At 41.5% G+C, this 12,156-nt stretch overlaps 1 protein-coding gene across 5 annotated transcripts in view; it reads left to right on the top strand.

The window, feature by feature from the left end:
* The window catches only part of amotl1 (angiomotin like 1), a 204,140-nt gene that overhangs the window by 148,035 nt on the left and 43,949 nt on the right, over positions 1–12,156 (top strand). For all 5 annotated transcript variants that reach the window (XM_059646539.1, XM_048533191.2, XM_048533192.2 and 2 more), the window contains one exon: positions 4,359–4,498. In XM_059646539.1, coding sequence (XP_059502522.1) covers positions 4,359–4,498 — 140 coding nt within the window. The remainder of the gene's footprint in view (positions 1–4,358; positions 4,499–12,156) is intronic.

The following is a 12,156-nucleotide window of genomic DNA, read 5'->3' as shown; positions in this document are numbered from 1 at the left end:
GGTTATCAGCAGGAGGTTTCCTTGCCCATGTTTAACTTGAAGCCATGAAACTTCATGGTGCCCAGAGTCAATGTTGAGGACTCCAGTAGCAACACCCTCCCGACTGCATATGACAGTGCCGCCACTTCTGCTGTGTCTGTTCTGCCGGTGAGACAGGACATATCCAGGGACGTTGATGGTGGTGTCTGGGACATTGTTTGTAAGGTGTGATTCTGTGAGTATGACTATGTCAGGCTGTTGCTTGACTAGCCTGTGAGATAGCTCTCCCAATTTTGGCACTAAATCCCAGATGTCAATGAGGAAGAATTTGCATGATCGACAAGGCTATTTCTGCCATTGTCTTTTCCGTTGCCTAGGTCAATGCCAGGTGATCCACCTAGATTCATTTCTTTGAGCCTTTGTAGCAATTGGTAAAAGTGAGTGGCTTGCTAGACCATTTCAGAGTCAACCACATTGCTGTGGGTCTGGAGTCATATGTAGGCCAAACCAGGTGAGGGTGGCTGATTTCCTCCCCTGAAGGACAGTAGTGAACCAGATGGGTTTTTTGACAATCGACAATAAATTCATGGTGATCAGTCGACCCTTAATTCCAGAGTTTTTTTTAAATTCCAATTCCACCATCTGCTGTGGTGAGATTTGAACCTTTTTCAACTCACTGAAATATGTGATGTACGTTTTATGGTTCATTTCTCAGGGCAATGGCTTAACCAAGCAATGTGAACCTACGTGGTTTAAAGAAAAGCTTAGGAGTTAACTATCAGTCATCGTCTAATCGATGCTTCTTCATGCAACTCCACTGCCAATTAGAGTTTGCTTGGTAATCAAATCACCATTCTTGGCTCCCCAGAATATCAGCTGGGTTTCTGGTTAATAGTCTGGTGATAATACCAGTAGGCCATCGCCTGCCCCAATTTGATACTGATAGTCTGTACAACAACTGAAGGAAGCCATTAACATTTTCATTGAGGTGTGGTACAATAGCGAACCATATTCACCACAATGGTGTGAATTAGTATTCATTTGAACTTCTGAATTTGGCAACTTATGCAGTTGATTTGAGTGTTAACAATACCATATATTCCCAAAAAGGCAGTGTTGCCATAAGGTCCCTTCCATGTTTTTTATGGAGTGACCACTTGCATATATCTGTTCTGTTAGATGCTATATTTCCAATATTTGAATCCACAGCTGCATGCAAGAATTTTGTTCATGGGCTTCTTCACGGGCAATGTCCTGTGCCTGAATTTACCGTTGTAATGGAACAGTCAAATCAGCCCCTATCCCACCATCCTTCCATGGATTTTTACAACTGTCTACTGAAAATTCATGGCCTAGTAAACTTACTGTTCCATACCTTATTGGGTTTAAGCTATTTTTTTTCACTGTACAAGCTTGACGCTGTAATAGGGCATATCATTCTATGGGGTAACAGCAACCCTGAGCAGATTATTTAGAACACAGAATTGTACAGCAGCGGACCAGGCCCCTCAGCCCACAATGTTATGCTGAACATGACGTCAAATGAAACTAATCACTTCTTCCTGCACTTGGTCTGTGTCCATTCATTCCTTGCATATTCATGTGTTTATTTAGAAGTCCCCTAAACACCCTTATTGTATCTGCCTCCACCACCACACCTGGCAGGACGTCCCAGACACCTACCACTGTCTGTGTAAAACAAAACCTGCCGCAACTGTCTCCTTTGAACTTCCCCCCTCACCTTTAGGGCAGCACGGTGGCTTAGTGGTTAGCACTGTAGCCTCACATCGCCAGGGACCCGGGTTCAATTCCCGCCTCAAGCGACTGTCTGTGTGGAGTTTGCACATTCTCCCCGTGTCTGCGTGGGTTTCCTCCGGGTGCTCCAGTTTCCTCCCACAGTCCAAAGATGCACAGGTTAAGTGAATTGGCCATACTAAATTGCCCATACTGTTCAGGGATGTGTGGGTTATAGGGGGATGGGTCTGGGTGGGATGCTTCAAGGGGTGGTGTGGACTTGTTGGGCCAAAGGGCCTGTTTCCACACTGTAGGGAATCTAATCTAATCTAATCTAAAAAACCTTTAAATGCATGCCCTCAAGTATTAGACACTTCAACTCTGGGAAAAAGATTCTGGCTGTCAAACCTATCTGTGTATCTCATAATTATATGGACATCAATCAAGTCTCTCCTTGGCCTCTGCCATGCCAGAGAAAACAGCCAGAGTTTTCCAGTATCTCCTGGTAGCTCATACCTTCTATAAACAGCATCCTGGTAGACCTCTTCTGCACCCTCTCCAAAGCCTCCACATCCTTCCTGTAATGTGGTAACGAGAATTGAACTCAATACTCTAAATGTGGCCTAACCACAGCCTTATAAAGCTGCTACATGATATCCTGACTCTTGTACGCAATTCCCCAACAAATAAAAAGTAAGCATGTCATATGTCTTCTTCACCACCCAATCTACTGGCGGAGGTAGTGGAAGCAGATACGATAGTGACTTTTAAAGGACGTCTTTACAAATATATGAATAGGATGGGAATAAAGGGATACAGTCCCTGGAAGGGTAGGGGGTTTAAGTTGTGACGGGCAGCCTGTCAATGCAGGGTTGGATGGTTGAAGGGTCTGTTCCTATACTGTAATTTTCTTTGTTCTTTGTATCATCTGCAAACCTACTAACACACCCAGCTACATTTTTACCTCAGTCATTTGTATATATCACAAATGGCAGGGCCCCAGTACAGATTGCTGCAGAACATCACTAGTCACGGACCTCCAGCCTGAAAAACACCTTTTCATGACTACCTGCGTTTTCAATGGTCAAGCCAGTTCTGAATCCACATGGCCAAATTGCTGTGGATCCCATGCATCTTAATCTTCTGGAATGAGCTTACCATGAGGGACCTTGCCAAAAGCCATACTAAAATCCATGTAAACAACATTTACTGCTCTGGTGTAATCTATCACCTTCATCAATTCCTTGAAATATTCAATCAAGTTGGTGCTGTATCAATTTTTTGATAATATATTGCATAACCTCATAATCTGGTCTAAGTTGTCACTTGTTTTTGGACCTGAAAAGTACATATTCTACCCCAAATAAAGGTAAAGTATGTAAAACACTAGAGTTACATATCTGTTTCATACTGACATGAATAGTAGCAATAAAAATGATGTTTGCCATTTACATTTGCTGCCATCAAGCCAAAAATACTTTCTGCTTATCACATAAATGAATAATATGAATTCCAATGTTGGTATGAAGCTAGGCCTATTGGCCACATACCCCAAAGATCACATCAAGCAGCAAACCCCTTTTCCTGTTTGCTGCAAGCAAGATGCTGACCACATGCAACTAGCCCATGCTTGCAAAACGTAAAACACAGTATTCAACATCAGATGAATTCTGATTGGACAATGTTTGCTAAATGTGTGCTAAGAATTAAGCTTGAAGATTGGTACACTTGCATGTACCAGAAGCTACAAATATGAACACATTGAGCCTAGCTCTTTGCAGTCGAAAAAAACACATATACACCATGCCTTTTTCAACTCACTAAAATACGTGATGTACATTTTATGGTTCATTTCTCAGGGCAATGGCTTAACCAAGCAATGTGAACCTACCTGGTTTAAAAAAAAAGCTTAGGCGTTAACTGTCAGTCATCATTTATCGATGCTTCTTCATGCAACTCCACTGCCAATTAGAGTTTGCTTGGTAATCAATCACCATTGTTCATATAGTATAAATGTTGTTTTCCTTTACATTGGTGTTTCTTGTGAATTGTTCTGATGAGTGCAAGATGAAAAGCTTTTAAAAAATTGTCTGTTTTCAGGAATATTCATATTTTGAATCTTTTCTTAATAAGAATATTGATTAAAATAAAACAAAATAGGTGTTGAAGTTAACTTATCTGAACTGTATCTATGTATCGTTGTGACTTTTTTCAGTATTTTTTCCTGATCTTAAAGTAAATCCTGCACCACATCTAGTGAATTTAGCAGTGACTTTTGCCACTTTCACACATCAACGCCTGCAGAGAGAGATCCAATTAATTACATTTGTGGACTTAACACATCAGTGAATTCTCTGTTTAAGTTTGTGATGACTTTTTCTTATTTTCCTATAACTGATCTTGGTAAGAAAAAATGGTAAAATGTAAATTCATCATCCATTCAGTTTTGAAAGATTAGCCGTTGATATTCCTTCTATGTTATTTCCGAATAACGGATAAGGTTTTCAAATGAGAAGAAAAATGCCAAGTAACTTTAAGTCTGCTTTATGTTTTCTTCCTGTCTGAGGCAATTTGGCATGATCCCAGTTAACAGGAAAACTGCCACACAAAGCTAACCTTGTTCTCTATTTCTAATGCAAACAAAGAGCTCTTGAAGGAAGAGGAAAAGCTGGAAATGGAACTGGCCACAATGCGTTCAGCCAATGAGGATCAGCGGAGGTGCATTGAAATCTTGGATCAGGCATTGAACAGCACCCAAGCCAAGGTGGTCATGTTGGAGGAGGAGGTGGGCTTAATGTTTAATTTGATTTGATTGACTTCGTTGATGACAGCCAATTCAACACTGTTGGCCACAAAGCAATCAGCAATTAGAAAACTGACTGGATATTTCAGTGGGTTTCTGCAATGCTACTGAAAGATACTTCAGCATGAAGAGTCAAAATTCAAACTGGCCATATTTTAAGGATGTTTTATCCATATATTTTGACCCCCTCAGTGGATCTTTCTTTGTCTTTCTTTAAACCACATTTAAGCAAATTAGTAGTCTTCATTTTTCTTTAGATAACAAGAGTTTTAAAGCAGTAGTGGTGAAAACCTTAAAGTTAAAACAATTGTCTGTGATGAATGAAGAAGTTAGTATCTTGTCTGGTCAATTGCAGGCCTAACTAATAATCATTTGCTGTTGGCTTTCTCAATTCAATGAGCTGCAGCCTACACCAATTCAAGCACTGCAACTGTCTGTTTTCTGAGTAAACACACAGCTAGTTTAAATAAAAGAACCTTCTACCCCACAGTCCATCTTTGAGATTATGCAAAACATGCCACACAGTTATCAACAAAATAAACCTACAACTCTTTGATTGTCTAACCCATAGGAATAATTTATATTTCTATCCAATATAATTGCCCTCTCTCCAGAATCCTTGCAACTACTCAGGTTTAGTTTGCACATTCTCCCTGTGTCTGTGTGGGTTTTCTCTGGGTGCTCCGGTTTTCTCCCACAGCCCAAAGATGTGCAGGCTAGGTGGATTGGCCATGCTAAATTGCCCGTAGTGTTCAGGGGTGTGTGAGTTATAGGGGGATGCGTCTGGGTGGGATGCTCCAAGAGGCGGTGTGGACTTGTTGGGCCAAAGGGCCTGTTTCCACACAGTGGGGAGTCTAATCTAAATCTTAAAAAGCTGCTTTTGGCTTCTTTAATTAAGCTAAATGTACGTGCCCTTGGTCTACCAAGAAAACAGAGATGCATCTTCCAAGGCTCAGTACTTTCCCTTGTAAGTCTGATCTCATTAAACACATACCTTGAAATGTTTTTACCCCGGGTCTATTTGAATTAGACTTGAGTAATTTCTTGATTAGATGTTTCCATTGAACACTTACAAGTTATATTCCTAAAACATGTGAAAATGCAGTTCATAACTCATAACAAGAACGTGTTTGTCAATACACAGAGCGTAATAAATAAAGTTAGTTATCAGCAGATCCAAGAAGTGGGAATGTGATTTTATTTGTGATAGTAGGAAACCTATCACAAAAATAGAATAGAATAGAATACGATATATTCCTAGATGCATGTTTCAGGAAAAGTAGGGAAGCAAAGAAAGAAGGATGGGAAACACTGTTGATCGAGGAAAATACGACTGTGAAAAAGAAAGAGTTGTCCTAGAGAGATCAGAGGTGGTATGTATTTTGGTGGGGCTAAGAAACAATAACTAGACCATTACACTTTTTTTTGATGAAGGGTTAGGCCCGAAATGTCAGCTTTTGTGCTGCTAAGATGCTGCTTGGCCTGCTGTGTTCATCCAGCCCCACACTTTGTTATCCTGGATTCTCCAGCATCTGCAGTTCCCACTATTTCTCATTACACTATTAGTTGTATTTTATAGACTCTCAACAAATGGGAAAGTCATGGAGGAATAAGTTAGCACAAAAACTAGTTGGTGCAACACATCCCTCACACCCCGCCCCTGCCACAACCACCCAAAGAGGATCCCCCTCGTTCTCACACACGACCCCACCAACCTCCGGATACAGCGCACCATCCTCCGACACTTCCGCCATCTACAATCTGACCCCACCACCCAAGACATTTTTCCATCCCCACCCTTGTCTGCTTTCCGGAGAGACCACTCTCTCCATGACTCCCTTGTTCGCTCCACACTGCCCTCCAACCCCACCACACACAGCACCTTACCCTGCAACCGCAGGAAGTGCTACACTTGCCCCCACACCTCCTCCCTCACCCCTATCCCAGGCCCCAAGATGACTTTCCATATTAAGCAGAGGTTCACCTGCACATCTGCCAATGTGGTATACTGTATCCATTGTACCCGGTGTGGCTTCCTCTACATTGGGGAAACCAAGCGGAGGCTTGGGTACCGCTTTGCAGAACACCTCTGCTCGGTTCGCAATAAACAACTGCACCTCCCAGTCGCAAACCATTTCCACTCCCCCTCCCATTCTTTAGATGACATGTCCATCATGGGCCTCCTGCAGTGCCACAGTGATGCTCCCGAAGGTTGCAGGAACAGCAACTCATATTCCGCTTGGGAACCCTGCAACCCAATGGTATCAATGTGGACTTAACCAGCTTCAAAATCTCCCCTACCCCCACCGCATCCCAAAGTCAGCCCAGTTCATCCCCTCCCCCCACTGCACCACACAACCAGCCCAGCTCTTCCCCTCCACCCACTGCATCCCAAAACCAGTCCAGCCTGTCTCTGCCTCCCAACCTGTTCTTCCTCTCACCCATCCCTTCCTCCCACCCCAAGCCGCACCTCCATCTCCTACCTACTAACCTCATCCCACCTCCTTGACCTGTCCATCTTCCCTGGACTGACCTATCCCCTCCCTACCTCCCCACCTATACTCTCCTCTCCATCTATCTTCTTTTCTCTCCATCTTCGGTCCGCCTCCCCCTCTCTCCCTATTTATTCCAGAACCCTCACCCCATCCCCCCCCTCTGATGAAGGGTCTAGGCCCGAAACGTCAGCTTTTGTGCTCCCAAGATGCTGCTGGGCCTGCTGTGTTCATCCTGCCTCACATTTTATTGTCTTGGATTCTCCAACATCTGCAGTTCCCATTATCACTGGTATTATGATAGAAGGGTTTAATTATCTTGACATAGACTATGATATTAATGGTGTAAAGACATAGATGAGGGCATTTCAGAATTGTGTTCAGGAGAATTTTCTAGATTAGATTGATTCCAGCCGAGCAAGGAAGGAAGAATTGCTGCATCTGGTTCTGAGGAATGAAGTGAAAGAAGTATCACTAATGCAAACGTTTTCTGGAATAATGTTTATAGCATGACAGGCTTTGGATTGGCTATAGAAAAGGACAATGAGCAATCCAGACTAAAAAAAAAATTAATTGCTGAGAAATGATATGCCACAAGTAAATTGGAATCAAAAATTGCCAGACAAAATTATAATATAACAATAGGCTACCTTTAAAGAAAGATAGTTCAGGTATAGATGAAGTACGTTTTCATGAAAGGAAATGGTGGAGCTATCAAACCCAAAAGTCCCAGGACAAAAGAGGTAGAGAGAATATGAAGTGGAAGGGTTTATATGATAGCTATCAGGTGGGTAACAACAAATGAAAATCTGACTGAATACGGAGGGTAAGTGGATAAAAGAAATGTGAGAAGCAATTGGAGAGAATGAGAAGAGAATGGAATTTAACATAAAATGGACTTCGAGCATCTCAGAGAAATAAATGGTTAAAGGAGGAAGAGGTGAATGAGGGATCAAAAAGGAGATTTATGCTTGGAGGCAGAGTTACCAAGAAAGAAAATATTACCCAAGACATTATGAAAAAGGTGGTATTTGAGACACTGTTTGGGCTAAAAAATGGATAGAATGATAAAGAGGAGGAATTAGGATGGCTGCCTGGACCACAAACCAATAAATCACCAGGACTGGATTTTTTTTTCCTTTATTCAATCACTGGGTGAGGGGAACACTGGCCAAACAGCATTTATTGCCTATCCCTAATTGCCCAGAGGGCAGTTAAGAGTCATTGTTATGGGTCTGGAGTCACATATATGTCAGACCAGGTAAGGATGGCAGTTTCCTTCCCTAAAGGGCATTAGTGAACCAGATGGGTTTTTCCGACAATCAACATTAGATTCTTAATTCCAGATTTTTTTTATTGAATTCAAATTCCACCCTCTGTCATGGTGGGATTCAAACCTGGATCCCTAGGACATTATTTGAATCTCTGGAGTAATAGTCCAGCGATAATATCATTATGCCATTGCCTCCTTTCTATGAGATATATCTAAAAATACTGAGCTGGCCATAATCTTCCAATCTTGCTTAGATAAAGGGATGGTTCCAGAGGATCGGAGAATTAGTGTTGCAACCTGATGTTTCTGTTTCAAGTGAGGTTATAAACATTCAGGCAATGTAACTACAGCGAATGAGTTTAACCTAGGTGGTGGAAAATCCTTTAGAAATGTTAATCTAGTTCAAAACAATGAGTCACTTCCTCACATATAGATTAGTTAATGAAAGCATGAATTTGTTAAGGGCACATTTTGTTCAATTGACATGATTGAGCATTTGTGATTGAGATAATGATGTTGGTTGATGAGGATAATGCATTACATAGTATTCTAAAAAGTTTAAAGCAAAATGTCACAAAATAGACTTCACCTGTTAAAGTCCCTGAAGTAAGTCTGCAAAGTGCAGCACAGGTGAAAAATTGGCTGAGTGACAGAAAGCTGAAAATGGTGGTGAATAGGTGTTTTGAACTGAAGATAAGTATACTGTGGTCATTCGGGGGGGGCTTTCATTTGATTTATGTCAATGACCTAACCTTGGGTGTGCATGGACAGTTTCAAAATTTGTAGATGAGACAAAGCTTGGACATATTGTGAATCGAGACAAAGATTGCTGCAGACTCCAAGAAGATACAGACAAGCTGGTGCCATTGGGAGACAAGTAGCAGATGACATTTAACACCAGGAAGTACACAGAGATTTTAACAGGAAGGATGATCAGAGGTAGTATAAATTTGTAAAGTACATTTGTAACGGATCGCAACAACAAAGATAGTGGAGCTATGTATACACAAATTATTAAAAAGTAGCAGGAAGGTTAAGAAAAGTTTAAAAGGCATACTTTAGCTTTATAAATTGAGGCATTTGGTACAAAAGCCAAAAAGTTATGATTAAATTTTATATAAATAGCATAACTTCAAATGGTAAATTTAGATTAGATTAGATTCCCTACAGTGTGGAAACAGGCCCTTTGGCCTAACAAGTCCACACTGCCCCTTAGACCATCTCACCCAGACCCATCCCCCTATAACCCACACACCCTTGAACACTACAGGCAATTTAGCATGGCTGATCCACCTAGCCTGCACATCTTTGGACTGCGGGAGGAAACTGGAGTACCTGGAGGAAACCCATGCAGACACGGGGAGAATGTGCAAACTCTGCGCAGACAGTTACCTGAGGCTGGAATCGAACCCAGGCCCCTGGTGCTGTGAGGTTGCAGTGCTAATCACTGAGCCACCGTGCTGCCCCCTAATAGTATACAATTCTGGATATCTTTGTTTAGAAAGAATCTGATATCATTGGACAGACTGAAGAATAGATTCACAAGACTGTTTTAGGGTGAGGACCTTCAGTTGTGTAGATAGATAGGAAAAGTTGGGACTGTTCTTTGAGAGGAGAAGATTCAGAGTATATTTAATGTAGCTGCTTCAAATCATGAAAACCTTGACAGAGTAGGTAGAAAGAAACTATTGTCTTGTAGAAGGATCAAGTACCAGAGGACACTGACTTAGCCTGAATTAAAAAGAATCAGGGTTGATACGAGGAAAAGATGTTTTTTTCTGCACAGTGTGTGGACTAAGATCTAAAATGCATTCCCTGAGAATGTGGTGGAGGCAGATTCAGTTATGGCTTTCAAAAGGGAATTGGCCAGTAGCAGACTTTCTGATGGGAAAAACATGAGGGCTAAAGGAGCTAATATCAGTGGCTGATCTTGCCATGCTGTGTTTTGTTTGGCGTGTTCCATGTGTTTATCACTCCAGAAATGTATTAATTCCTCTGCTGTTGTATGTACTTTAAAGTCCCCAAAGAGAGCATTTCATCAGAGGTTGAAGCAGTATTATGTACTATAACCGTCTTCAAACGATTAAAAACTACTCTAAATCCTGGACAAAATGAGCACATAAATGGGCCACTGCCCTGTGCAAAACACATACAGGAAATACAGCTGTTACAATTTCTTTAAGTCCAACATCTGCTGAAGTTTGTCTTCTGCTTCTGTCATTTCTTTGTGGTTGTACTGATATTGTGAAGTAAAATTTAACAAGATTTGGAGTTGACTTGATACCAACTGAAGAAAATAGTGAAATGCCTCACTTGGTTGTGACCAAGAATGGCTATTTTGCAAATTATTAACATTCACCTCATGCCATCGAAGGTGAGCATTTACATACAGCATGGGAATCTGGCCTTGTACTTCAGGGTTATCTCCTGAAGATAATTATGAAGTCAGTTCCAGAGGCATAGACTCATAGAATTCTTACAGTGCAGATCGAGGCTGTTCAGCTCATCAAGTCTGCACTGACCCTCCAAAGATCATCCTGCCCAAACCCATCCCCTACCCTAACCCTGTAACCCTACATTTTCCATGGCTAATTCACCTAGCCTACACATCCCTGGACAGCATGGGGTAATTTAGCATGGCCAAATCTACCTTAACTGTGCATCTTTGGACTGTGGGAGAAAGCCAGAGCACCTGGCGGAAACCCATGCAGACATTGGGAGAATGTGCAAACTCTGCACAAAGTCACCCAAGGCTGGAATTGAATCTGGGTCACTGGTGCTGTGAGGCAGCAGTGCTGAACAATATTGTTAATGCATTATAATTCTGCATCTAATTTGTGGTGCTGCTGAGTCTCCTGTAATTAGTTTTAACCAAAGGAAAATTGTGAGTGTTGTAAGTTAGGTCAATTTACCTCTAGACCCTCTATCCTAGGATTTGAGCTGCACAGATTTTTAGCGTCTATTTAAAGCAGTTTTGAGGCATTCTTAGACATTTATAAGACTGCGCAATTGATTTTAAAAAATATATAAATGTTTTGTTTTTGATCAAATAAATTTTTCAATTCTGATCTAATTTTGTGATCACGCATGGGTCTTTTCAAACCTATTTTAACATTTGAGCCTTAAATTCAAACCTGAGACTTGGAAATTAGACTTGCCTCAGACTGGTTTGTCCCCATGCCCATTCATTACTGGACTTCAGCCTCACAAAGATTAGATGTGTAAGCTGCAAACACCTACTGGTAATTCGCAAACAAAAGGCCTTTACTTCAGGCCTGTGTACGACCAGTATTTTGGAAGGTCTAATCCATTGGGAGAATGCTTGGAAAGGGGTGGGAGAGTAATTGTGAGGGGTTGAACTAAGAAGTATTGATTAGGTCTTTAAGAAAAGATTGAGAGACAGCCAGTAGCAGACTGTGGATTAAATGGGCAGCCTGTGAGATAGCCTCTTGCCCTGCTTCATGTTTGGACATCATTTAAGATACTAACCTCTCGTGACAGCCTGTAGCTGTCCCTTTAAATGTCTCTCGTTGGGACAAATGGAGACTTGGTTTTCCCGAATGTCATTGGTTAGGCACTGACTAGCAGACATCCCAAAATTTGCCCAGTGGTAACTTTTGACACATACTTTAAAACAAATGCCATTCTTATAAAGCCAAGTATACAGACTGGAACATTCTAATTCTGTCTGTCTGCACTGAGTATGTCAGGGTTGGAGAAATTGGACTAATTCATTGTGGCCCATATCATTGTTAACTAAAACTTAATAAATCATGGGTGAAACTTTGTGCCTTCCCGTGATGTGTTTCATGACAGGGATGGTATTTATTCAGATGGGTGGGTGCTCGTTGGTGTCCCCATGACTGTCCTTCTTT

The sequence above is a fragment of the Stegostoma tigrinum genome, chromosome 6 (genome assembly GCF_030684315.1).
Source record: "Stegostoma tigrinum isolate sSteTig4 chromosome 6, sSteTig4.hap1, whole genome shotgun sequence".
In the NCBI taxonomy this organism is placed as follows: Eukaryota; Metazoa; Chordata; class Chondrichthyes; order Orectolobiformes; family Stegostomatidae; genus Stegostoma; species Stegostoma tigrinum.
Note: the sequence above shows the minus strand (reverse complement) of the source record. Positions and strands in the feature narration are given on the sequence as shown.